General features: G+C 36.7%; 1 protein-coding gene across 4 annotated transcripts; it reads right to left on the bottom strand.

The window, feature by feature from the left end:
- Positions 1–930: 930 nt before the first annotated feature.
- CEP78 (centrosomal protein 78) lies at positions 931–27,219 on the bottom strand. Of its 4 annotated transcripts, XM_067316093.1 has the most exons (17): positions 27,136–27,219; positions 25,302–25,578; positions 24,903–25,078; positions 24,169–24,241; positions 23,507–23,610; positions 22,002–22,176; positions 21,068–21,181; positions 20,768–20,832; positions 16,317–16,425; positions 14,643–14,778; positions 13,698–13,743; positions 12,606–12,749; positions 7,448–7,534; positions 5,646–5,812; positions 3,346–3,499; positions 1,938–2,026; positions 1,704–1,787 (listed from the first exon to the last, which is right to left on the bottom strand). In XM_067316093.1, exons 2-16 carry the CDS (start codon positions 25,552–25,554, stop codon positions 1,976–1,978), a joined length of 1,854 nt encoding a protein of 617 aa, XP_067172194.1. In that variant the 5' UTR covers positions 25,555–25,578; positions 27,136–27,219; the 3' UTR covers positions 1,704–1,787; positions 1,938–1,975. The 4 variants fall into 4 exon arrangements, with proteins under 4 accessions (XP_067172190.1, XP_067172191.1, XP_067172193.1 ...); XM_067316089.1 differs by lacking the exon at positions 1,938–2,026 and having other exon boundaries at positions 931–1,787; XM_067316090.1 differs by lacking the exon at positions 1,938–2,026 and having other exon boundaries at positions 931–1,787; positions 7,457–7,534.

The following is a 27,219-nucleotide window of genomic DNA, read 5'->3' as shown; positions in this document are numbered from 1 at the left end:
GTCACAAACTTTAATTTTTATTATCAACATTCAAAATCTCAGCTAATACTGTGAAAATAGTTTCACTAAGCCAAAGTATTTAAGTTTGAATCAATTTTCAAAAAGGCAACTTTTCCATCACCACCCATGAACAAGATCATTTTACATATTTATAATTCTTCTTTAAAAGTAGAAGCATGCTAGATTCTGCTCCACAAACTCAGACCTAGCAACTTTAATTTACAACAGAACTCCCATTTCTCTATATGCACAAAACCATTAATCATTAATCTCATTCACTAACTTTAATCACTAATTATATGATTGCTATAATTATTATGTTAAGCTCTGGACAGATTGTCTTCTCATGGCAGTTAGGCAAGTGTACAAACATACAAAGAAAGATGCTCCTTCTTCCCCCCCCCCCCCCCCCCCCGGCCACATTCAAGTGCATCTTGTTATTATTCCTGGTGCAAAACAATCTGCTTTCCTGTGACACATTTGGCAAATCAAGATCTATGCTGCTTTACACCATAGTTCAGAAGCTGCAAGTCAGCTGCCTGTGCAAAAGCAGAGGAACAAGGAGCTGGAGCAAATGCAAACCCCAGGAGTTTCAGAATAATGAAATTCCTTTGGTTTTATGCTGTCACATTTCTCTAGGCCCTAAGAGCAACCTGATTGAATTAGACCTGCTTTGAGTGGGGATTTGGACTAGATAAGCTCTAGAGGTCCTTTCCAATCTTTATTGTGCTATCATTAGCAGTTACAACAATAAGGAATAAGGGCTGTATTTAGATATCTCTTTGAGAGATGTTTGTGGACTCATTTTCATATCTGTAGCTTCCACTACCATTGGGAACTACATACGCACACTAATAGGCACCAATGGATATTTGCCCCCAAACCATTGTTTCACTTCTACTGCAACACACTGGAAATACAAATCATAAATTGTATTCAAATTAATTTTATTAACTAAAAGCTGTTTATAATGAGATCTGTGATACACAGTAAAATTCATACCCCAGGAATCCTTTGTATATAGTACAAACTGAAGGGTACTATTCTACCAGTACATCATTCGTTTCAAAAAAATCCAGTGACAAGTGATACAAACGTGAAACAGGAACACTAAACAGAATGGAAGAATGCTTTAGATATTTTTCAAAGTCTACATTTCTTCACAAAAATTCATGAGCTATAGTAAGGCATCCAAAATTTATTTTTAATCTTGCAAGTATAAAGAACAGTCCAAGTATAAAGAACAGTCCAAACACTTCAGAACCATTTCAAGTGCTGGTCACAGAATGAATACTTTCTTGTATTTCAGAACCAGATCCTACAGTATCAGTTCCACAGAGGTCTGCTGTCTGCAGTCTACTTTGGTCTCCTCTTGCTACAGTACTTACAATTGCAGTTTCATTTGCTCTATGGATGTATTTCTTTGAAGAAGAACTTTTACTTTTTTCACCAGAAGTACAACTGGATTTTTTGCTACCATTACTTTTAATATTCACACTGGAAGCAGAAAATGAATGCAGACTAGTAACCAATTGTCTAGCTGAGTAATGTCCTTTTGCATGTTCATGTTGTTTGACTCTCCTCTCGGAGAATGCTGGAGTGCTATTTCGGGTGTTATCCTCCTTATTTTGGCTAGTTGTTTGAGATTCATTTTCTTTCCATGAGCCTGGCTGCTGTTGCACAACAACCTGAAATTCTTGTGTGTCTCTGGGAGCTAAGGCATTATTCACAACCATCTGGGACTGAAGTGTGCCAGGAGGAGAAACCTGGATGTCTCTACCTCCATTCTGAAAAAAGAAATTCTAGTTAAGATATTAATGCAACCAGGAAAAAAAAAAAAAAGCACTCCAACTACCATATGCTAAGCCTGTAAACTAAAACAAGATCTTTACATAATCTATACAAAATTCAAACATAAAGATCACAAACTTTGTTACCTTTCTAAGCCAGCAAGTTTCAGAAGGCTGCTAGGGTGCTAATGACAGACAGTAGGCATATTAGTTTCACATGTATCTTGTTCTTTATGCTACAGAGACAAACCAATTATATTGAAGCAGCCAAAGCATAACTACATTTAGCCTTCTGAATTATTTGAAATTCACAGTGTTTGCTCTGCCTTCACAATAGTGTGACTCCAATACAGTCTTATATCACAGTACCTCGCTGCTAACAACAGAATCCACAAAAATTATGCAATACTAGGATATAACCAGGAGATAATAGCATGTATGTTAGTTGAAACTTTTCAAACACTTCCACATGGCAGGTATACTTAAACACTTTTAAATTCAGGCTTCCTCTAAACATAGCTGAAAAAAAAAAAGTGATTCAAACAAGCTTCTTAAGCAGGTTAAAGTCACAGTGTAGAAGAGCTTCATTAGATGAAAACATTGTTACAAGCTTAATGACAGTGATCTCAAAAAACCTACACCTGTGATTACAATTACTCTACTATTCCAAATAGTTTTAATGCTGATTCAGATTATAGAATTGCAGCTTGCTTTCTACACCATTAAATAAAAATAAAAAACCACACTTTTTACTATCACAGTTTTGAAGCTCCCTGTGTTCTTGAAGAATTTGAAACAATAGGGAAGACAATGGATATTAGAAACATGCTGGAATGCAGAATGAGCTTGACAATTTTATCTGATTTGGACAAGGCTGTAGGCTGCCAACATCTTAATTTTTAATCACCTTGAAAACATAAGCCTGGCTATCCCTCCCATTTCATTTATTTATTAAGAGGAAAGGAACTTCAGCATCTACCTTGAAAAATCCAGTAGGTTTTCTATTCATTACCATCAAAGTAGAAAGTAACGTTTTATGTTGCTAATATTACAAATTTCTGTGGCCTGAAATTCAAGGTGTATCCTGCCTAGAAATCTGTCTAGTAGGACTGAACACAAGACTGACATTACTTAAAAGAAAATTCCAGGGTTTCAATGGGCATTAGTAAAATCTGACAGTAAAGGGTAGTAAAGATATTGAAACCCACTATACATCTGTAAGTGTCTAAAAAGTAGCCTCATCATTATTATTAACTGATGCATACCAGTATGGGAACTTCATATTTCAGAATAAGAAACAACATAATTACCACCACTTTTTAAAGTGCATTACAAGATGGTATGGCTTCTGCTCCAAATGATGATCACTTGAAAAGACTTGCATTAATATTTTAATTACTACAACCTGTATAAATACACACAGAGCAAAAGATTGTAATAATTTCATGGATCATTTGCTAATCATGACTTTCAGTCAGAAGGGGTGGGGGGAAACAATTGAAGAGTATGTTAAATAGCATCAACATTGCCACTAGCATTCCCTCTATAGACATACTTTACTATTCTGGGTATGTTCTTGTCTTTCTTCTTCAAAGGACTTCTCCTTTAGCATCTTAGCAGGTTTAGTAAGAGTAGAATGCATTTGTGGATGCCCCAATAGACCAAAATCTGACTGGTCTATCCCAGCTAATGCAGCAAGTTGCCCAAGTCTGTAAAACAGAAGTTTAGAAGTGACACAAAAATTTCTTACCTATGTTAAAGACCCAAACATTCAATACAAAAAGAAGAAAAAAAGAAGAAAAAAATCTGATGCTTTTATTTCCCCTTTTATAACAGTTTTTCTATTATTTTCATGAAGCCCAAAACAGCTTAATAAAGATGAAAATAAGTGGCTAATGCTGTTCAGCAACTTCTGCCCAAATTAGCCTACAGGTTCAAAACTGTCAGTCTTCAGTCAGTGTTACTGGGGCTAGTAATGAACATCTTCCAGTTAGTATTGATCTCAGAGCAGAATGTGTGGAATCAGGACAGAATTTGGGAGGAAAGATAAGGGGGCACAAAGGAGAAACAGTACCTGGCAGACAAAGCACACCACCCTTTTGCAACACGAGTAACAAGCTAGAAGGTGAAGGGCAGACAGCTTGTTCCAGCTGCACGGCAGAGGAGGGTGCAATACGGACGTATCGCGGTCCGCCCCTGACCACAAAGGGTTGCATACCAAAAAAAAAAAAAAATTGCTAAAGATTGTGGACTAAGTGTTGCCCTATAGTGCCCCTAGCCTCATTATCCCTGATTACCATATTAAAAAGCACACCCTTTGCTGCATAACAATAAGTAAATAAGGGGGGCATACCCCCAACAACCGTGGAAATGGCAATCTAGCCGATGAATTATGACTGCTGCACTTCCACATCCCACCTTCAGCAATGATAAAGGAGAGGACAGCCCACTAAAGTTTTGGAAGAGAAGAAAACTGAACCCCCAACCTGTTCACAGGAGATTGCTGACGAGTGAGCTTCCTTCCTCCCTCCCCCAAACAGGGACACCTCTTTGGTAAGACTTGCGCCTCTGACAAACATCGGACATTACCCGGGGAAATATATTATTATTGAAAGCGCTTAATTGTTAGTTTGAGCTCAAAGAAAGAAAGCTTGTTGCAGCAAGTGCATTTATCAACGGCAATTACGAACCTGTTGTATCTGTCACTTTAATAAATTCTTATTCTCTTCTGCTTTGCGAAACTGAGTCAGGGAAAGTCCTCAAACAAGGGGCTCTGGCAGGCAAATCTAAATTACAAAGATAAGGAAGGGCCTTCCTTCCCTCCCTTCACTCCACAGAATGCTGGCAAGCAGATTCCCTTTCAGCCAGAACAAAGAATAAAGCTCTGTCACTCAAGCAGAAGATTGGTGCACATCTCCCAAACTGCCATTGTCTCTAGCAGCCAAATCCAATTACATGCTTCACAAATACAGCCATGTTGTTTCGCTTAGAAGCTTAGCACTTGGCCAGACATACCACTTGGGGTTTGTTAGTCTAAGGCCCAACAGGAACTGAAAAGTCACAGTCACCAACTGCTGATATCACATCTTACAGAAGCTTATTGAAACAACCATTTTTGTGATTACCTAACTTTCAGAGCAGCTCCCTATTGTCATGAATAAATGTAGAGCCCATCTGAAAAATTTGTTCTTGATGTAGCGAAAAACCATTCTTCTATTCCTCCAAAGCTTGAAATTCATCCTGAAAGTAATGGCAACTCTACCAATTGATTTGCCTGGAATCAGAACACTTTCTCTGGGTGAACACTACATTAATTTACATTATTACAGTTTGGGGGGGGGGGGGGAAGGGAGCAGGGGAAGGCAAATAATATACACAGGGGTCTAGAGAATTTCAAAACATAATGAATCATCCAGAGTTTCAGTACAGGGGCCAGATTCATCCCATCTAGCTTTATGTACTTCAGTTATTAAAAGGGAGCTATGGAAGGAAGAAAGGTGCACACTTTCTAAAACCAGTTCAACTGAGCCTTTCTTACAAAGGGAACACTAAGAACCACAGATGATCCAGTAAAGACTGAGCAAAGTTGTTTTAATAAAAGCTTTCTTCTGAGAAGGGCTTCTTGGAAATCTTTCCCACTGGCAGATACATAAACTCAGCTTGAGTATATTTGGGTATGCTTTTTCACCAAGAGAAAATTAAACAGCAAGCAAATACATTAATTTCTCTTCCTTTGCTTGTTGCCAGTACACCTAGAGATCCTAGGGAGAATGGGGCACATATCCTAGTGAGGATAATTTTGGAAAAAGGTATCAGCAGAAAAGGTAAAATTCATATAATAAAGTAACAACCTACCCAGCATCTTTAAGGAGGTCTAAAAAAGCATGAAACTTTTGGAAAGAGTTCTCAATGCTGCCTAGAACACCTTCATCCTCCAAAATCATGTTGGTTACCGACTGTGCATGAAGAACTTCGGACAGGGAGATGTTTAGGTTCCTCAACCTTGCATTTTCAATTTCCAACTATAAAAAAAAAAAAGGCAGGAAGAAAATTTTTAAAGCCATTTCCATCATTTTCAGTTCAAAATAAAAAGAGACCTTTGCAGGCCTACATGCAGTAGTGCAAAGAGAAATACCCAACATAAGTGGTATAAAGCTTCCTGTACCAGAAATACTCAGGCTACTGTTACATAGATCTCTGTGCAGGTTTGTTTATCCGCAGCTGCTATTTTATGCTACCACAGTGAATTCACTTGAGGTACTCAAAACTGCTGGTTCACACTGTCTTTAGCATGAACATAATGCTGCAGAGTAAGCGCAAACAAAAAGTTAGCTTTCAAGCCATGTTATTTTCCACTTGCTATATGACACATTAAGACCGAAGTACTTCCTGTTTTCAGGAAAAAAAAAAAAAATCCCTTAATGAAGGCCAATGTTCCCCTTATGTTCAGCCCACCATTTCAGAGCTAATGCACATAACTGTCTCTCTCTTTCCTGCTCTGTGCATCCCAAAAAATGGAAAGTTTAAAGTGATCCCATTTTTCTTCACACTGAATCAAGTCAACATCATCTGAAAGCTGAACAGTAATGGTAAGATATAAAAGGTTTTGTATTCAAGTGAAACATTAACTCAGATGTCCATTTGAGTTTACAGCTGTGCAATCACTGCCATACTGCAGGCTTTCCTTTTTCATCTTTTATGAGATAAGAATGGAAAAATTACAGATTCGTGCAATCTGTCTTAGTTGTTAAACTAGCATCACTGAAAGTGACAGGTTCAGAGATCACTGCTATTTAGCTCATCCTTTCCCCTCAGACAAGGTACTAAGCCCAAGCAGCCTAGCATGATGTAGAAAGATTTTTTGCAGGGGGCATTTAGACCAAAAAGCATCTAAGTCTTCAAACAACACAAATCCAGCAGAGCCCACTGGTGCACTTCACGTTACAGAAGAATGGCCAGGCTGAAGGATTCCAGATACCCTTTTTGAATACGTACTCCCTCTACTGCAGAAGATGTCAGGAGGCACCATTCGTTGTTCAAGTTTCAAAGGGTACCACCACTTTCCTTTCACTGCAGATCATATCTAAAAATCCAGATCCACTTATTTACACTTACTTATGCTGAACTCTGTTACAAGAAATTCTGCTGACTAATTACTCTTGATTCAGAAGGGCCTCTTCAGGTCAGCAACGCCAACTCAAGTTAAAAATGAAAGGGACAGGATAAGCCAAATATAACAACATTCATAGTAAACAGCTTTTATATGAGCAAACTGCTCACATAGTAACAAAGATGGGAGACCTCAGGGAGCAATCCCTCTGCTATAAATTACAAGCAGAATTAATCACTTACTCTAGAAAATAATCAGGATGCCCTCGATTGTAACTAATACACTGAATGAATGAAGCACTTTGAAAAGAGTAGCTAAACGTGGAGTTCAAGGCTCTGGAATAGGACCAATGGCAGGAAACCAGGAAACAAACCCACATTACTAAATGCAGATTTCATCACTGCCCTTAGGCTGGTAAATGATCCATGTGACTTTGAACTGAAACTCTGGAACTACCAGTTTAGTGGTTATCAATAAATAGTCATAATTAAACAAGTGGATAGTTTGATTTGTGCATCCTTAAAACTAAAAATGATTAATACTTAACTATTATTACCTCCATTATCCGTTCCTCAGCCTTTACTCTGGCTCTTCTTTCTTCCTTTAATTTTAGCAGGCATTCTTCCAGTTCCAACTATCATAAAACAGAAAGTTAATCTCAATGTCAGACCAATGTGCAACATTATACACATTTAAAATCAACACATCCAGCTAACAATTAGCACATGGAACTCCAAGCAATAACATATCTTCCACAAAAATACATGACTCAGTTCCACCAGTACATAACTCTAGGATGCAAAAAACCCCAACAAACAAACAAAAAACCCTAACACAGAGTAGTGGATGTGAGCACGATTCACTTTTCTATTACTGTGCTGCAAACGTGTTAACATAAGATTATAGCACAAGTTCTCTTATGCCTATGACATTGCTCTCAGGCATGTATATTAGTCTCTACCTCCTCTTCTACTCCACCCATTTTAATCCTCATTTTAAAACTAAATGTGACTACCCAGTCAAAATATCACGTTGAGCTCATAAAAAAAAAAAGAAAACAAAAACTCATCAGTAGCCACAAGTAAGTTTTCAGAATTTATTCTTCACCCAGGTTTTTATTCTTTATTGCAGGAATAGGAATATAATAATTCTAAACCTTAAAAGTAATACTTTTTCACTGGTTTCAATTAGTTTTTCAGTTGGAAGAAAAGAAGTTTCAGGATCCCAAGGTCTTGGAATGAGCTAAGCAGCTTTAGAAGCAGCTTTGTTTTTATTTGATCAAAATCAAAACATCTAGCAAACATACTTTAGTCTTATACATGAGACACCTTCACTTCTATTTTAGTTTTTCCTTTTAACTAGTGAACTTTTCAGTTTCAGTGAACAGTAATCAGGATTTGATAACTGATCAGCAAGTCTTTTCCTATCATGGCAGAGCAATATCATCTTTAATTACAGCATCTGAAGAGGAAGAACAGATGGGAATTTTTTTTTTTTTTAAATGCCTTAATGAAGTTTTCTGCTTCCAAAGGAGAAAAATTGCTAAAATTATGAAGCTGCTCTGTTTTTCAAAAAGGGTAACCTATATAAGTTCACAGTACATAAAGCTTCTTCACTTGTCTACACACCTTGTACATAGGCACATATATGTAACATTAAACCAGACACTGCATTTCTATACATCTGATCAGAGGAGCAAAGATCCAAACAGCACTCAAAACCTTTCTTTATTATCAAAAGCTTATTCAAGAGAGCATACCACCACAAACAATCAGCTGAAAAGATTAGTGCGCAACAGAATGAATAGTAAAAATAATCCTTCTATAAATGCAAAAGAAGTCCTCACAGTTCTTGTAGGATGCGAGAGACAGACATTTGCATGATTCAAAAGATGCAGGTTCTAAAATATTCTAGATATAGCCCTCCAGTGACAACCACTCAGAGTGAAGATTAAGAGTATGTCTCCATTGCCAAAGAAGCCTGCTCTTAAGATCCCTAGACAAGCATCAACCAAGTTAACCCTGTAACTAGAAGGCTACAGTAGTGCCTTTATTACTAGAACACATACGTGAAAGGACTCCTAGAAGTTACAAGTTTTAGAAAAATGGTATTTCTAAGACAACATTTGGAAAAAAGATTTATCAGTATCTAATAAAAATACCTTAACCTAACAAAAATCACTTCACGGTAGGTGGGAGGGACAGGATGGGAGGAAGGAATATCTAAGAATCACCCTTAACAGACACCATACATTTTACTACAGTATATCTCAGAATGTGTGGAAATAATAGGAGCTGCAACCTCTTTTATAGATACAGAAGCATAGCACAGAAGGTAGCAACCATAATGTTCTACATACACATCTTGACAAGTAAACCAGAATCCTGTGACCCAGATTTTGAAGATCAGGCACAGATACCAAAAATCAGAAGAATTCCTACAGTTCCATTTACAGCATATATATTTATACATGCGCGTGCACGTGTGTATATATTTTTAAGTCTTTAGGTTTTTTAATAACTCGAGGTTAAAAACTGTAATTCTACAACTTTTTGTTGTGGAAAAGTTTCAGAAAATTCTAAAGATGACAGCACTGACCTCTTTCTCCAAGTTGCTAATTTTTTTTTCTAAAGGGCAAAAGCTTAGAAAATAGTTAAATTATCAAGATTTTTTTAAAGCGATAACAAAATCTGGGGTTTTCTTAGTTTTGATTCATCACACTGTTGATGTAGATATTACCTAATGGTTAATAATGACTTCACCAAAAAAAAAAAAAAAAAAAAATTTACAAACACACTGAGCTATGTCTCCTCATAAGCAATATGAAGCTTTCATATTAAAGAAAGATGCCTTGTACCTGTAAAAACATATTTGTCACTACTAAACTACAAAATCTGTATTGTACATTTCTGCCACTTGCCTTCCAGTTCTGGAACTCACCCAATTACATAAGCTAATTTGAATCATTACAAGGACTGAAAAATAAACTGGAAAAATAATATTTTCTGCCACATTGTCAAGGTGAACCACCTTGCCTTATGATCAGATACATATGTAAACTTCATTCTTTGACCTGATATTGAGAAATCCACTAGTTCACCCAATCCTGTAATCTTCATGCAGAAAAATTTTATTGAAATACATTATGGAGAACTATACCTACATACAGGCTACAAATCTGAGCCCTCAGTGGTTCATACCCAGTAAAGTAGTCCAGCAAGAGTGCTCACAACCTATAGGAAGGTGAAACAGCAGAAACATCTATAGCTTTCCCAATTAGTTGCATTCTTCTAATTTAGTTGTGTTTTTCTAATCAAGTTGTGAATTCTATAATTTATATAAAATAGAATTTTATAATTTAGAATGTATATTCTAAAATTATAGAATACACAACTTTTTACTTACTAGATTATATCATTTTCTTTTTAAAAGTGATTAAAATGCAATCACTACTTTTAAGTAATTCACATGATAATATTTAGAAAGAGTTAACTTGCTAAATATTTTGAGGTTGAAGTCCACCACTTATATGATTAGTTACATACATACATTTCTTCAACTACATTCTTAATCAGAGGCAATTCAGATGCTTCAGATTCCCTCTAGTGGAAGGAACTCACCCAAAAACATATGCTAATTTGAATCATTACAAGGACTGAAAAATAAACTGGAAAAATAATATTTTTTGCCACATTGGCAAGGTGAACCAACTTGCCTTATGATCAGATACCTACAGAAAAAGGATACAAGAAAAGAAAAGACTGAAGGAAGAAATGGAAATGCACAAAAGAATTGGGAGAGGAAGGGTGGAACAAAAACCTCACCTTTCAATGGTGAGAATTTCTTAATTTGGTTCTGCCATAATGTAAAGCCATACTTTTTAATCAACATGACAAAAAGGATGGGGGAGGCACAGAAACAAACAGTTCAAGACTGTTTAAAAGGTCAGATTTACAACCACAGCCTAAAAAAGTATTTTGTTTTTCAAATTCATAAGATAGTACTACAGTAAAAGTCTCCAGTATTATGTACTTAATGCAATTAGATCAGTAAAATCTGAACCTTTACAAGGACAGAAGATTTGGAAGCAGTTTTGGGGTATGGTCCTAAAATTTGTAATTTTCCTCCCAGAAGGCACAAATTCATCCCTTCCTCTCAGTCACTCTTGTATGTGTGCACCTAATCCAAAGATATAGAGAAAGCAAAAGATTTATTTCACTAAGCTGAAACAAAAAACATATGCTAACCAGACCCAACACTACAGCTGTACTGACAACATAGGTTGATGTGATAACCTCCCCAAAACATAAAAAACATGGTTTCTGTCTGCCTTTGCAGTGTATCACAGAGGTAATATTCCCTCAACTTCAAACATCAAGAATAAAAATATTAAATGTTTCCTGAAAGCACAGTACTTCCTGCATAGACATTTTGGACATAACATGCATGTGACATGGATTTCTATGATTCCAAATATAATGCAGCTCTTGACAAAAGGACTGAAGCCACTGCACAGCACAACGTCAACATACTGCATGCAAGCAGTAACATTAAACCATCTACAAAGAACAAAGTCGCTACAGAACTTGAAATCCAAGGTACATGAAAAACCTTGAAAATCTGCCTGAACAAGATCTCTAGAGAGAAAAATTGTATATCTTTTCTTTAGACCTACCTTAGCCAGCAGACAGGCATGTAGTTATTTACATTTTGGATCTGTACAGTCATTCTATTTTCCACAGTAACTCTGAGCCATCCTACACTCTCCCATTACGTATAACTCTGCAACCATGTCAAGTTTTAAATCCATCCTGGCCTACATAAAAGCAGCTCTATGGTCCTAATATTTATACACACAAACAGTGCAATCAGTGCTCTAAAACAATCACCTCCAAAGCAAAAATAACTTCAGGTCTTATTTTAAGAATTACTTATCTGGTCAACGCAGCTTCTACAAACAAACTTTAAATCCTAACACTTCAGAAACAGCCCAGTTGTCCTGCCCGAGGGGGTTATTTTATAATACTGTTAGATTACCTCAGTAGTGTTACCAAGCCACCAAAACACACCCTTTATTTTCCCTTCCTTTCATTAGAACAGTCCCTGTGAAAACATTTGCAGCAATAATCAGTCTCGTTACTACTCTTCATTTTTTTTAGATCTATCAAAGGAATGGAGGAAATAATAAAAAGCGAATGAAAAAAGAAGATTGTCACAGAGCTCAGTTACAAAATGGACCACTACTAATTATTTAAGTATTTTTACAAAACAATCATTAAGCTATTTCAGCTCTTAGAAATAACAAAGTATATTTATAAAGGGACTACTTGGAAGGAAATACCAGAGACAATAACACTGATCAACAGATTCATGAGTCATGACTCAAGACAGGAACAGACAAATAATGCATATTGCAGCTGGGTGCATTAAGTGAAGTTCTTCCTGATTACGTGCCCAATTTCAATAAAATGCTCATAGCTTACATATCTTCATTGAAACTGCTCCGAGTTTGAAAATTTGGTACATATTTGATTATCTTTTCAAATGGAAACCCATGTAACATAATGCAGGATAATTAAAAAGTCACTCAGAAGTCCTTTTCCATGACTGGTTATTAACTTAACCAGGATTTTTTGGAAAAGCAAGACAAAAACCCACATGCACCATACCTCTATGAAGTTTAAGGCACAAAAGTTGCATCTTACCTGGAATTGCTGATACTTTGTTACATTAATTTTATCTAATGATTTTGTCAAGTCAGGATGATGGATAATATCATCTGATTCTTCTGTCTCTTCAGTTTCAGAAGTAGCAGCACTTTCTACTGTCACTTTCACAGGAATACCTGTCTAATGGCATTAGAAAAAACACACTCCTGAGTATTAAACTTAGCAATAAAACCAAAGACTAAGTACTACCAAAATCTTCACTTAGATGCAAGCTTTTCCCAGAGTTCCTTACACTGTATGCAATTTAGAAATAAGTATGCATAATACAATATAAAAATGTATTGGTGTGTACCACCGGTAGCATCTTTGCAAGTTCCGCTCTCTTTCCAAAGCTGTGATTCCAGGGCAGCTGTACTGATTTAACAGCCCACTGTCACCAAAAAGGGGAAAGGTCTACACCTTATTCCCAAATCCTTCTTTCATCCCACCACAGCCCCCTCTGTTACTTCCTCACTGTGCTAGCACCAGGAACCACCAGACCCTTCTGCGAGTCAATTTAATTCAGCAGCACACACTAACACACTCCTCCAATTTGTTTGTTTTGTTTTCTCCATTTGTTTAGTGGGGTGGAGGGCAAGGGGATGGCATGGGAAGGGAAGGGCAAAAAACAGGTCTTCTTCATGCAGCTGGGTTCACGAAAGCAATTCACATATGGGTTCAAACACAAATATATAATTCAGAGGCACAAGGGAAGAGATAGGAAGGGGAAGAACAGAACCTTTCATAGGAGAAAGCTGTTAATTCTATATATTCTATAGACTCTATATTCTATATACTCTCTCTGGAGGGACCATGCTCAAACTCAACCACTCATAAGGCGAGGAAACCAAGAGATAGCAACACAGGATAGGGAATCAGAGAAGTTCCAACCAAATGCTGAAGTAAACTGTTATTTTATACTTCCATAAGAGATACATACTTTAAATATATGTTCCAGTCTTAACTTCTCAATCATATAAACCTAAACTTTTAGATGAGAAAATTACGTTCATTACATTTGCATCCTTTTTTAGGCATCCATCTACTAAATAAGTCATCATTTTCTCAACAGTACGAGAGAGACAGTACCTGAATCTTCACTGGTAACTCCTGAGTACTATCCACCAGAGTCCCCCTGGGGGGGGAGAAAAAAAAAAGTCTATAATATGTCACCATTGCTACTTCAATTTCCAAACAGAAGATTCTAGACTAAGCAAAGCAGTAAGAGTTAAGATAGCATCCAAAACATCACTGCATCCCTTAAACATCCATTGCATCTTCACTCTGTTCTGCTAGTACTCCTACAGAATCAAGAATTAAGACATTCCTGGATGCTAATATTAAGCACTTCAGTAAGCACTTTCCTTAGTTAATTATTATGAACTAAAGTCAATAAGAGAATTTGGTGTTCAGCATTTTTGAAAAAGAAGTTTAATAAAAAGATATAGATAGTGTATAACTTTTGTTTAAATATTTAATTTATATAGCCTCAAATTATAGACGCTAAAGTCCAGGGAAGAACAGAGATTTTACAAACTTATTCAAAGGAAAGCATGATTATAAAAGTTACTCTTGTAACGCTTGGAAGCCATAACATTGTTTTATTTCACAGGGCTTAGACGACCATAGAAACATACGCTGGAAGTGGGAGGCATGGGGCAGAAAAGATGGGAAGAATACCCAGACATCTCAAACTGCATGCCAGATAAACTATATTACAAACTCAGAAAGCTAGACTACATCTCCAGCTATGTTCTTTGTTACTGATGATGCATCAAACAAGTAAGATTTTCTTTTAGGAACATCTGGGTAGTTCTATGGCCATGAAACTGTATCTTTGTGCGTATTATAAAGACTTGCTGTAATTAATCCACGTACCATCCTCCCCAAAGATAATTATATAAACAGAATAATTAGGGATGCAATACAGAATTCTGTGTGAAACTTTTAAATATATATTAAAAAAAAAAATTGTGTTCTCTGTCACACAATTTTCATGCTTTAGTATTTTCCCTTGTACTATGAAAAGTTCACCTGCATCTCTTTGCACGTTCCGCAGTGCGCCAAGGAAGGAAGCCCTTTGTGCCTGGCGGCAGTGGTTTTGGTGAATAACTGTCTTTCACAGATGGATTTTTTTTCCCAGGACTCACAGACCTTTTAGACATTAATCCTGTATTAGAGAGCAGGAACAGTTATTTACATATATAGTCATAGCTGACAGTTCATAAGTAAGATCTCCTATGTAACAAAAGCAACTGTAGGAAATTCACCTCTCAATCTGGTTTTGCTAGACTGCTCAAGGCCTAACTTTTATTTTGCTTCTCAAAGAACAGGGACAGCCAATTCATCTGTTTGCAATTACAAGCTTGTAAGTTTGACTTATGTCAGGCTGGTCTAAATAAAAGTGTTATTCAACAAGGAAGCAAAGTTTTGTAGCTAAAGTTTATTCATACTACTAATTTCAGACACCTAAATCAGGTGTCTATAGTGGGAGCTTAGGAACCCTATATAGAAAATAAGGCCGCTTATGTGCTTCAAATTGCCCTCTAGTGGCCTTAGTGTGAAGAATGTTGGTTCTGCAACTGACAAGATGCTTGAAAGCTAAAGCTGGTATTCACATTGATCACTTCTACAGAACACCAGAAACATCCTCACTTAAAAGGAACAATAAAGAAAAGTTACGTTCACTAGTCCAGTCTTTTGTAGTTGTTTTTAAACCACACACTAATACCCAAAATAGATTCAGGAGGAACACCTAACGCAGATGCTCATTCTACTCAGCCAAAAACTAACAAGCCTAGAAAGCTGTTCACCCGATATTTCATACAGTCAACTGAGTGAGAACTCAGCTTCTTGTTTCCTCAGAACAAAACCAATTTTGTAATGTGTAGAAAGGCATAACTGTGGTAATGGGATTCCATATTTCAGCTTGTTCTCAACAAGTAAACAGGATAAAGAGGAAATTTTTACTTCCTGACTCCCCTCCCTCTTTTTTTAAATCTCCAAGTCAGACATTTTCTTCTTCTTCCATTACCCACAATTTATTTGTGCAAACAGATTGCAATTTGATTTATGCTTACCTCTCTGCTTCCAGATAACTAAAGCAAAGATGAAAGACAACCAATGTATTATAGACAACTACAATGTATTATAGTGAGATTTTAATACACTAAATTTTCCAAAAGGTATTACAGTTATCAGTATTTAGTTACAAATATTCAAGATACCCATGTTACTTTATACTATTTATAGTAAGTTTACATGAAGTAAAATCTTAGAATATTTTGTACATCAGTAAAAATTCATGCTTGTTTTTTCTGGTAGAGGACAGTGCTACAGAAAGACTGCAACATCAGAAGAAACAGCCAACTCTCTACCATCAAGCTTCCTAGAAGCGAACAATTATGGGGAGGATGCCACTGGAAAAACTATATGCAATGCTTCAACATACTTTATTCAGCAAATCCTAGTTTTCCCAACCACACATCTAACAGCTGAAAACAAGATCAAGTTTGCTATTGAAACCACTGGTGCTAGAAGAAGCAGTAGTGAATTAAGAATCAATGGAATTTTTTTGGAAGCAGAAAAGTATTCGGCAAAACACTGACATTTAAACACATCATATAGTTTTGTAACGAAAGTTTAATGCTGAAGCACTGTTTTGTAAATAAAATTTACTATACTCTGAGAAAATAAAGACCGTATTACCAATACGAATAGTAGCTTTTCCTTTTCGACCACTTCCTAGGACAATAGTTCTTTTCTTTGGTCTAGTTTTCAAAGCATCCTTTGAAGATGGAGAAGTCAGCCACTTATACTGGAAGTTTGAGTATTATTTTTAGAAAAGAAAAACACATTATTTTAGTAACTGATATTTCAGAAGGTGCTCATTTAAGACTAGTTTCCTCTGTCAAATATAGAGACCACTGCTAGTAATGGACAACTTAAACTGTAAAATTAAGAAAAAACAAAAATCCCACAAAGACACAATTCAAGCACAAATTCAATACAAGTTTGAGTGCCACATTATCAGCAAGTGTTCCCAGAACACCACTACAACATCCCATCCAAAAATTTCCCTTCTCCTGTGCAAAACACTTCTCCTTTTATAGTAACAAAAAACAGCATCAACCCTATAAAAAGGAAACTCCAGCTCTGGCTTTTCATTCTCTGCAGAAAGCTGGCTTGCTAGGAATGACTGGCTCAGGCCAAAGTTCTCTACAGTAATAAAAGCTTCCCTAACATGATTTTATATTACCAATAAAATTAATGTTAAAAACAAAAAACGAAGTATAATTTTCACTGCCTCTAATGAAAATTCATCCTTACACAGTAAAACCATCCAAGCTAAAACTAAGACATAGCAATAATCAAACAACTGCTGTGCCTCAGAATTTATTTTCTTATGGTAACAGTTCTATTCTTAAAGGTTTCCCTTCTCTCAAAAATTTTATTATTCTTCCAGGTAGACATTCTTAAGTTACACTGTCACTTGGATTTTAGTGTGTATCAGACGAGAGTTAGTAGCGAGTCTATACTATTAAAGCCACCCAATAAATGGAGTTAGAGATTGAAATGCAGTTGAGATTAACACAAAGCTTATCTCAGACAGCTCTAAACCCCACATCAGAGTACTAGAAACAGTATGATGAAATTATTCCCACTAGGCTCCACCTAATGCATGAGGAAGATTAAGCAAGATGCAGTTACTGTGCTCTAACTAACCAGCTTTAGTCCAAATTTATAAAAATACTTTTCTTGCCTATGATAAATCTGGACTCCAATTATTCTTGCATGAGTTTTGCTGGGTCTATAACTTTATCTAGCTCCTGAGACAACTAACTGTCATTTTCAACTACAAAACTCTTTAGATGAAAGAGTAAAATTAAACTATAAACTTTTCAAGGCCAGAATATCTTAATTTTGTTTCACTACACACATAAAAGAGCAGCTATACTGGGTTAAACCAGTAACATGCCTCTTCTCTAGTTATCTGCTGCTGTTATACAGTATCTGAGCATAAGGATAGCAAGCATATTGTCATTTCTCAACACTATCTTAGGTCCTTGAGTTCGGACAATGGGGGCATCTTGTGCTGTAGACATCTTCAGTGAATTTTTCCTTTAAGCTATTCAGTCTCTCCAAGAAACTATGCAAACTTTTATCATCTAGCATACCAAATCATGTGTACAATTATAGTCCACTATTCTAGAGCTACACAGTAATGCTAGTATAGTACAGAAGTCCTTTGTCTTAGCTGTCTTTTAAATTTATTGGAAAGTTTCCTACATTTAATGGCATCAATTAGTAGTGAACAGCCATTCTTGCAGACTTGAAAGCTCAACCCAAAATGCAAGAAGCTATATGCAATTAAGAAGTAATGAAAAACAACTGCTTCTTAGACAGAACTGGATGGAAGGGCTGTTGTGAACGGTATCCAGTAAGCAAGTGATGGCCACCACAAATAGCCTCTTACGTATAATCACCGAGACGTGATCTTCTCTATGTGCAATAACTTACTATGGGGCCATTCAAAATGCCCCATAGTTCTCTTTCTAAAGCTACACACCTTAATACATTTCCTACTTAAACATAACTATGGAATTTACACAACAGGTGCCACAGTGTCTTTCAGATAGTACGGAATGCTGCTCTGTCCCCTCTCAGATATACACAAATTCTACATTCTACTCTATGCATGAATTCTACTCTTGAGAATTAGCAAAGTTAGCCTTTGGCAGGTTAAAAAAAAAAAGCTGAAACTAGAGGCAGCTGAAACTAGAGGAAGTACTAGGGATGATCATCCATGCTATTCTTCAATTGGCTCTGGTATGTGAGATGGTGGTATGAGTTAGGCTGCTTGCTACATGAGTAAGCAGCATTTTCAGACAAAAAATTACATCTTACCTCCCATGTCAAAAAAAAAAAGAAATCTATATTCATAGACTAAACTTACTATGATTCCTCATTTTAGGTAGATTCTTCATTTTCTAGTGATATGAAATCTGTATCTCTAGCAACTATCATGGGTAGAAATATAGCAAAAAACCTACTAGGTTAAATATGTCAGAAATAAATACCCACATTCTCTCCATTATGAAAAATGGACCAGCACATCCTTTTAAAACCTCACAGGTTTGAAGGCAGCGCACAGATGACAAAAGGAAGCTATGTAGACGTTAGACTGTATGCTGTTCTACAAGCTTAAACTACAAGAAACAGAAAACACTTCTTTAAATTTGTAAACTTAGTCTATAATGGATCCTCCATAAAAGTTCACGGAAAATCTGAGAATTAACTGAATTTTTTTGGTATAATGCTAAAACTTATTACAAAATAGCAAGAACTGACGTTTTACTTACATTCAGAATTTAGGTACTATAGCATACAACTGCTGAACAGGTCATTAGGACTTGTACAAATTTTTTTTTTTTGGTACTCTTACATTTTATTTTTTTAAGGCCAAATTTTGACTTTTTACAAAATGAAGGAGTCCTTGCAGTTCTTTCTGCAGCAACAAAGCTTTATTACCAGCTGTGCATCTTCGATACCTCTAACAGTTTACTCCCTGAAAGTCAGCAATAAAGTGCTTTTTGTCAATATGGAGCACCTTTAGACACCACCGCAAAGAAACTCAACTGTTTTTCTCTTCATAATATCCAGACTTCTGTAACTAAGCTCAAAATCAACCACAAATCCTAACATTAGGGTAAAATAATTGTTTCAGTTTCAAAAGAATGTTAGCCTCCAACACTAATTGTTTGTGTTCATCTTGCTAAACAGGTGGATTATTCCATTCTGAGTGTCTGCACCGTTCCCATGATAAGCAGTAAATGTGTTATTTACAGCAGCCTACCCACATGACTTATGAAATCATGGATCAAGGTTGCTGTGTTCTCAGTTGTGGAAGAGAGGCCAAGTTACTTAGTAAGCTGGTGGTCAGTCATTTTTTATTTACACTGTTACCCAGATATGCAAGACTACTAGTATTGCCAGTAAGACTTAGATACTCTACTACCTCGAATATAAAACAAGGGTCTTAAGTTGAATGAACTCTTAGTATATGGAAATCCTCCACAGAGTTGCCTCTTTTCATAGTTCAACTTTCCATTCATGTTGAGCTACATTTTCTCCAGGCAGATGCTATTTCATGGAATCCATGCAACATTTTGCAAGTGCTGATTCCATCTGCCAAGGAGAAAAAGTACTCCTTCACAACCAGCCTCAGTTTCTCCAAAAGCTCTTTAAGAGGTTGAAGAGGGGATCTGTATTAATCCCCAAGGAATTCTACACACAAACTTCTCAGTTTAGAATTTACTCCCTACAGAGTCACAGCTCTGACTTTCAAGCCCTTTCAAAGTCATAACAGCAACAAGGTCAGGAACAAGACTGTTGCTGCTGTCGAAAAGCAAGAGTAAATGAGTGTACTCATTTGCTTGCAAACTCCTTTGGGAACAGGATCAGATTTCTGAGTTAGCAACAAGAGACTCAGTATTTAAACAGTATGTCTAATCATAAGTGTTCCGAATATTCAGTTTATGTAAGTTACTATAAACTCTCTACAGAATATTAGACAGAGATAGAAATGGGTACTGTACTTGCTCAAGTTACTCAAGACTATTCTTTCCAATATTAACCATCTAAGAAACTACAGTTCAGTTAACTGAAATTAAGTTTATTTTTGTCAATAATTTACATAACTAAGTTATTTTCAAACATATGTTTAACTTGTGAATTCCTTTTTTTTAATGAAGTTGATGTTCATGTGTTAACAAGAAAGAGACACACATATTAGAAAACTCTCCAACAGCAATTTTAGCTTATGTTCTAAGATAATGCATAAGCATATATAAACATTTCTATTTTTCTTCTCATTAAATGAGTATCCTGTCTCTAGTATGTTACACCTTAAATTACATAACAAAGCATACAAAATGCCCAAGACAGCATAGTTCTTGTTGCTGCTAGTGCTGAAGTTTTTCCTTTTATAGTGTTCTTTATTTAAAATGCTTAAAAATGCTTGCATTTATAACTGGAATAACTGTGTTATATTCATTCTGAACAAAGTTGACCTTATAACACATGCAATGCCAACCACAAAAACAAAACAACAAAAACAAAACAACACCAAAAATTACTATGAAATGCTTAACACATACCTCTGAATTGGCACTATTTCCATTCATAAGAACTCTTTCAATAATGCTCTTCATCAAAACGTGATCTACAATTAAAGATGTTGTATTAAGAATTTCCTGCATGAGATTTGTATTTACACAAACAAACAGATCACTGAATAAGCAGTGTACATTATCTGCCCTCCTCCCCACACGTGTTTTAACGCTTAGCAAAATACTATTGCAGGGTTTTTTTCCTTGAAAGCAGTGTATTTCCCCACCCCACAAGAGTTACTGAAAAATTCCACATAGAAGAGGACAAAGGTAGATATGGATACATACCAATTAAAGGATTTTTTCTTATGTCAAGTACCACTAATGTTCTATTAGCTTGAAGAGCATCAAATAATGACTTTGCTCCTTCATTGGATATTCCACACTGCTGCAAATCAAGTGCTAAAATGTTTAAGGAATTAAAAAAAAAAAAAAGCAGCATAAGATGTAGTCAATATCTACTACAATTAATCCACCTCTGCTGAACACCACCATTTCACAGAATGGATGAGGCAATGTTACAGTGACAGCCATGGATATAAATCACAATATTACTTTCACAGGTGGAAATTAGAGATTTAGATCACTTATATACCAACATTAAGAAATGTAACTATTAAACAACTGCAGAGGAAGGAATATCAAACCACAGTTAAATCACTGTTCTTGAAAATTACTACTAGATGTAATATTGCTAGATACTAATTAATACAGCTGCCCAGAGTAGCTTAACATACACAAACAAACAACTTAAGTCTGAAAAAAGCCTGAATCAGTGCTTCTAACCAAATCATCTCTAGCACACACAAATACGTTATTCAGTTGCCATAATATAGTACTCTCATGGCTTTTGGCCTTTTTTTTTTTCATGCCGTGCTTGCATAATATCCATGTTACGTGTACAGCCAGCTCAGACAAACCGTAAAACAATTCCAATAGGTGTTTGATTCTACATACAGAATGCTATGACTTCTATCACCAAGATTAGAGTCACTTAGTACATATATACTATACTACAAATTATTCATTCAGAACACCAGAGAATTCTTGGACACGTTGACTACTCAGATAAGAGAGGAAAAGAAATTTGTTTTGAAAAAAAATCAACTTACTCTTTGCTAGTTAAATGCCGAATTACTCATTTGACTACATTTGCTATAATTGCCAATTGCAGGTTTTCTGCCTGCCTCTATCATGTCTTAGAATCAGCGTTTCACAATACCTTTCAGCCACAGGTCCTCTCCTAGGCATTCTGCAAAGGCACTGGCTCCTCTGTCTCCAACAAGCATGTTGCAGTTGAAAGTAATGCGCCTCAAGCCTGTCATACAGTCCAGGTCAGGTCTCCTATAACGTAGGCTTTCAGCCCAAGCTTCATTATGTCTTTTCATTGCCTGGTGCTTTGCAAAGAAGAAAGTTGTTATCAAGTACAAAAGAAAAGCCATTATTACGGATGACAAGACGATCATGAGTTATTTTTGTTTATATTTAATGTTTAATAACTGAGTGTTGATATACAAAAGACTCAGTTATATCACTTCCGAGTTTAAGAAATACCACAGTCATTCTTGAACAATGCAGTTAACTCACACTTGTTCTGATCTTTCAACTCACAATGAAATTTACTAAACGTGTCTAGAAAACTCTAAACATATTACCACCTTGTTTTTGTCAGATAGACATTTTCAACACATCTTTAGCAGGAACTGCACACTATGAATGTGTGTTCACGTGGACCAATTTTAACATTGGTTAGAATAATACAGTCATATTGTACTAGACACAAGCTTACTAGTCAGCTAATTACTAGCCTCTAAACTGCCAACTCAACTTCATTATTTTTTATTTAATGCTTAAGAATAGTTAAGACATTTTTCAAATTTGTGTATGACATTGATGAAAGAAGCTCTCCCCAAAACAGATGTCAGACACTTATGGCCCTAGTTAGAATTTGAAAGCAAAAGAAAGAAAATTAAATGATCAATACTACAGGTAATTAATTCTAAGTTCACCAGGTCACAGAAAAATGCAACAATAACAAAAAAGTGGGTCTTCACATTCACTGCCATTTAAAAAAAAAGAAAGCTTAGTTATCCATAGCAGATGCAGTAACCCTACCACATTTTAAGTTACGGGGAAATATTTTACAAGGCATGTAAGAGAACATACTTCCAGACTATAGTACTCCTTACTTTGAGTTCAGTCCCATTAAACCCCTCCAAAACAAAAACAAAACAAAAATATGTACACTGGTTATACAGTCTGTATATTTCTCATCAGCAAACAGAAAGAAAAACAGCTTTCCTTTATTATTGCATATGCAATACATGATGAAACTTGAATCTGTTGCGATATCAAACAATTAGTCTTAATAGTCTTAATTGAATGTTCACCTGGATGTTTATGAAAATTATTACATTAAAACTGGCTCAGCATTTAACATTTACGTGGTAAGAGATTTCTCACAATAAAAATACAATTTTCAGGAATTCAGGAACATTCAGGCATTTCAGAAATTTGGGAGCGGGGGGATAGGGCAGGAAGACCATTAATGTAGCTGTGTTAGAGACCATCCTTTTCCGTATGAGATTTCGCATCAAAAACAGTACATGGTATAGTATTGCTTTATTATCAAATTATTACCAGAAAAGTTGTATTTGTTTACAAGCTGAATACAACAATCATGCTTTTAGTTATTTAAGTTCTTGTGAACATTTACAGTTAAGTTACCTTTAAAACATTTGCCATATGTTCTGCCCCTCGCCAGGTAAGGCTACATCCTGTGAAATTTATGTATCTGATAGTAGCCGAATTTTTCACACTCTGACAGATTGCTAAAGGGAACAAAAGCATTTATGTTATATACACACACTAAGCAGCCAGATCATCAGAACAAACACATTTTCTCACTGCTATATTAAGAAGCTGAATTAGCTTTAATAGGTAAGCCCTTTGACAAAGAACTAGTGTTGAAAAACAAAGTTTATTTCAAATACATCTAACCATTGTAATTTCAAAAGTGTTTAGCAAAGACTGTCTGAACTAGCTAGAACATGTTTTATTTTACTTGTGTAAACATGAACAAATCAAGAAAAAGTTAGTTCCAAACTTAAATAATATAACTTTGTTTTAAATAAAAGTATAATCAACATTATTAAGTAGTATGTCTGTTTTCCAGCATCAGCTAAACAAATTCAAGTTTTTAAATATTGTAAAGCCATGTAAAATGAAGATGGTTATTTTTAATCAGTGTGAACAAATTTAAAATAGGAATGGAAATACTGAAAAACTTGGTTTTACCTACTTAAAGCATTAAAAAAAGAGGGGAGAGGTATATTTATGCCTTTACCAAATCACCTCACAAAACCAGTTATTTTTATTTTGAAACTTACTTTCTAATCCTCCATCTCCAATCGGACAATGGGCTAGGGAGACACTCTCCAGAGATGAAGTTTTGGCCAAACCCTACAAAATAATAATAATTTTAAAAAAGAGTGTGTGTGTGTGTGTGTGTGTGTGTGTGTGTGTGTGTGAGAGAGAGAGAGAGAGAGAGAGAAAGTTTTTAAAATGGTTTGAAAAGCAACAATAACATACAAATAGAGAAGAGACCAAGACACCCAAACTGCTCAGCACAAACACTTTGTGCTCTCTGAAAGATGCAGAAGGGCCTAAAGCTGTGAAGCAGTTGCTTTGTTTTGCATGAGGGGCCTGAGCCTGCAAGAAACAAGCAGCCACCTACTTTCCTAGGAGTCACTCATGAGCAAACTGGAGTAGCTCTAATAGAAGTAGCTCTCCAAAGTGTGTTATTTCTCGGTGCCTGGCAGCTTTTCTTCTGTCATTACCCTGCACAGTAATGTCAGTCACAGGCCTAAGTTATATGCCCCAAACGCACAGTGGAGATGTTGAGAAAACCCTTCCATAAGCCTTGATGAATCAGGGCAAGAGAAAGTTAATTGATTTTGATTAAACACTAGGTTATACTAGAGGTATCAGCAGAACACCTCAGAAACAGGAGAATAGAAAGATGTCTTTCAAAATGGGCACATCCCCATCTGTGACAAATACATATAAAATAAGTTGCTACTTCTCTAGAGCTTGATTTAATTGCATATCAGTGCATTCTCACCTTTGTTAAAAGTATTAGATCTCTCTCTCTCAGAAGCAACCCCTGCAGTTCCAAGTTTTTTAGTACATCTGATATACTCAGACAGCCTTTGACAGCTTTGCATAGTTGACCAGTCAAGTCTTTTGATCGAATTGCTGGAATTCTCCTTCTAAAGTAAGTTTTATACTTTTCAACACCTAGTAAACAACAGAAATGAAGAGCAGTAACATCCAGTCCCTATTGACTTGAAAGCTATCATAAACACACCTCTATTTAAGAACAGCAGCAAAAAAAAAAAGATTAAAGAATTACTTAGCTATTACAACTCTCCCCCTCCACACATTCAATCACTCACAAGTTTTATGCAAAGAGTTTTAACATTCATCAACATAATTATCATCTAGAGCCATCACTACAAACCTGATTCTCCAAGACCCTGTTGATGAAAACTTCTTATTGCAATAGAAGTCAGGGTCTTATTATGCCTGATAGCACTCAGAAGCGGTGCCCAGTCAGCAGCTTTGATGCGATCTACAGTTATATCAAGAGCACCCTCATTCAGATTGGCTTTCACAGCTTTCAGTGGGACAGAGCCTTGAACAGCACATAGATGTTCATAATGAGAGTAGAAATCCAACATGCACTGTCTTCTTACTTTGACTGAGTCAATCATTTTTTATACGTGATAAAAGTTTCTCTAAAATGAGGGAGGAAAAAAAAAAATCAATTTTTCCCATATGCAACTGATTTAGGGACATAATCTGAATTCTACATGCATACCCAAAACATGAGAATGCATGGCTATACATGTGCAACTCAATGTCTTCAACACAGCAAGTAATGCTGATGTCTTGTGATGTTCTGTACCTGTGTAAGTACAGCTAAATAGGTAAGAAAAAGAAATGCTACATTTTTATTCTCCTAAACAAATGTGCATATCCAAGAGAATATGCCCAGTGTTCCAGCACTAATTGGTGTAAAGACTTTCCTCTTAAAACATAGTTTTTTAAACACACAGTGTCTGCAGATTACTTAAAAGCCCACTCCCTGACCCAACACAAAGGAGTATGAAGGACTATTCCAAACACCATTTACATCCTCAGAACTACTTGTCAGCTTCTCCACTACTGCAATCAGAAGTCCAAATTCTCGTAATATAAAATAAAACAAGTGTTTCCCTTAATGTTTTTGCTTTTGCATACTTTATGTCTGGCCCTAGCATTCAAGTTTAACACATTTGAGGGTAGAAGAGAGGGCAAACTCAAAAACATACAGTAACTTCCATCTCAGAAACAACTACATAAATTAGGGCTCTTCGGCACGGAAGTCAGTGGATATAACAGAACTGTATAAAATCTTGACTGGCTTAGAGAATGTATACAGGCAACAATTATCTGCTATCTCTTTCAGTACAGAAGCAAAGGAATATCAGATGAAACTAGTAGGTGGTAGACTGAAGAGAAACAGAGTACATGGCAAAACTGAGAAATTCAACTTCATGCTAGAAGTTTTCAGAAGGCTAAAAGCTTATGGGGATTCAAAAAAACAGACAGGCAAATTCATAGGGTGAAAAAATAAATAAATCCATAGAAGACTACTGTGCACAGAGACAACGACTCTGCTCTAGAGCCTGAGCTGCGAGACAGGCACATACTCTGTGAAGCACCACTATGTTTCCTCTGTGCTCACATGCTTCCTCAAACACCTTCTGGTCTGCAGGGGTAAATCATACTTTTTATTTGACTCGTACAATCACTGTATGCAAGCATATACAATACCCACTGAACACATGCAAATAAACAACTCTAGCTATACTTGGAAAAATACAGCATTTTATAGCGTTGCACCCACTCAGCTGCAACTACCTAGAATCAACCTAGGGAACTACTTCAGTGCTGTGCTTCCCTACAAAGCACACCATCAAACCAGCATGAGCTGGGGACCGCGTTGTTCGCTGCCACGCACGGGTCTACAAGAGAAGGGACCGGGGGGAAGATGGTCCCTTCCTCCTCAATACACCCCCTCCGCGCGCGCTCCCGCCTCGCCGGACCGCGCCAGGCCTCCGCCAGCCCCAGCGGGCTCCCAGCCGGGCCGCGAGCCTCCTCCCCGCCTCTCCATCGCCGCCGCATCGAGCACAGCCCCGACCGCGCAGGAGCCGCCACCCCTCTCCCTCCTCCGCGGCTCCTTTCCCGGCCACCGCACCCCAACCGCAGCCCGCCAGCCGCTGAGGCGCGCCGCCGGCCCCGGCGCTAACCTCCCGCCTCCTCCCGAGCCCGCCGCCGCTGAGGCGCTGCTCCGCGTGAGGCCGTTTCCCTGGGATCCCAACCGTCGCCGCCCG

This window comes from Apteryx mantelli, chromosome Z, assembly GCF_036417845.1.
Source record: "Apteryx mantelli isolate bAptMan1 chromosome Z, bAptMan1.hap1, whole genome shotgun sequence".
Taxonomy (NCBI): Eukaryota; Metazoa; Chordata; class Aves; order Apterygiformes; family Apterygidae; genus Apteryx; species Apteryx mantelli.
Note: the sequence above shows the minus strand (reverse complement) of the source record. Positions and strands in the feature narration are given on the sequence as shown.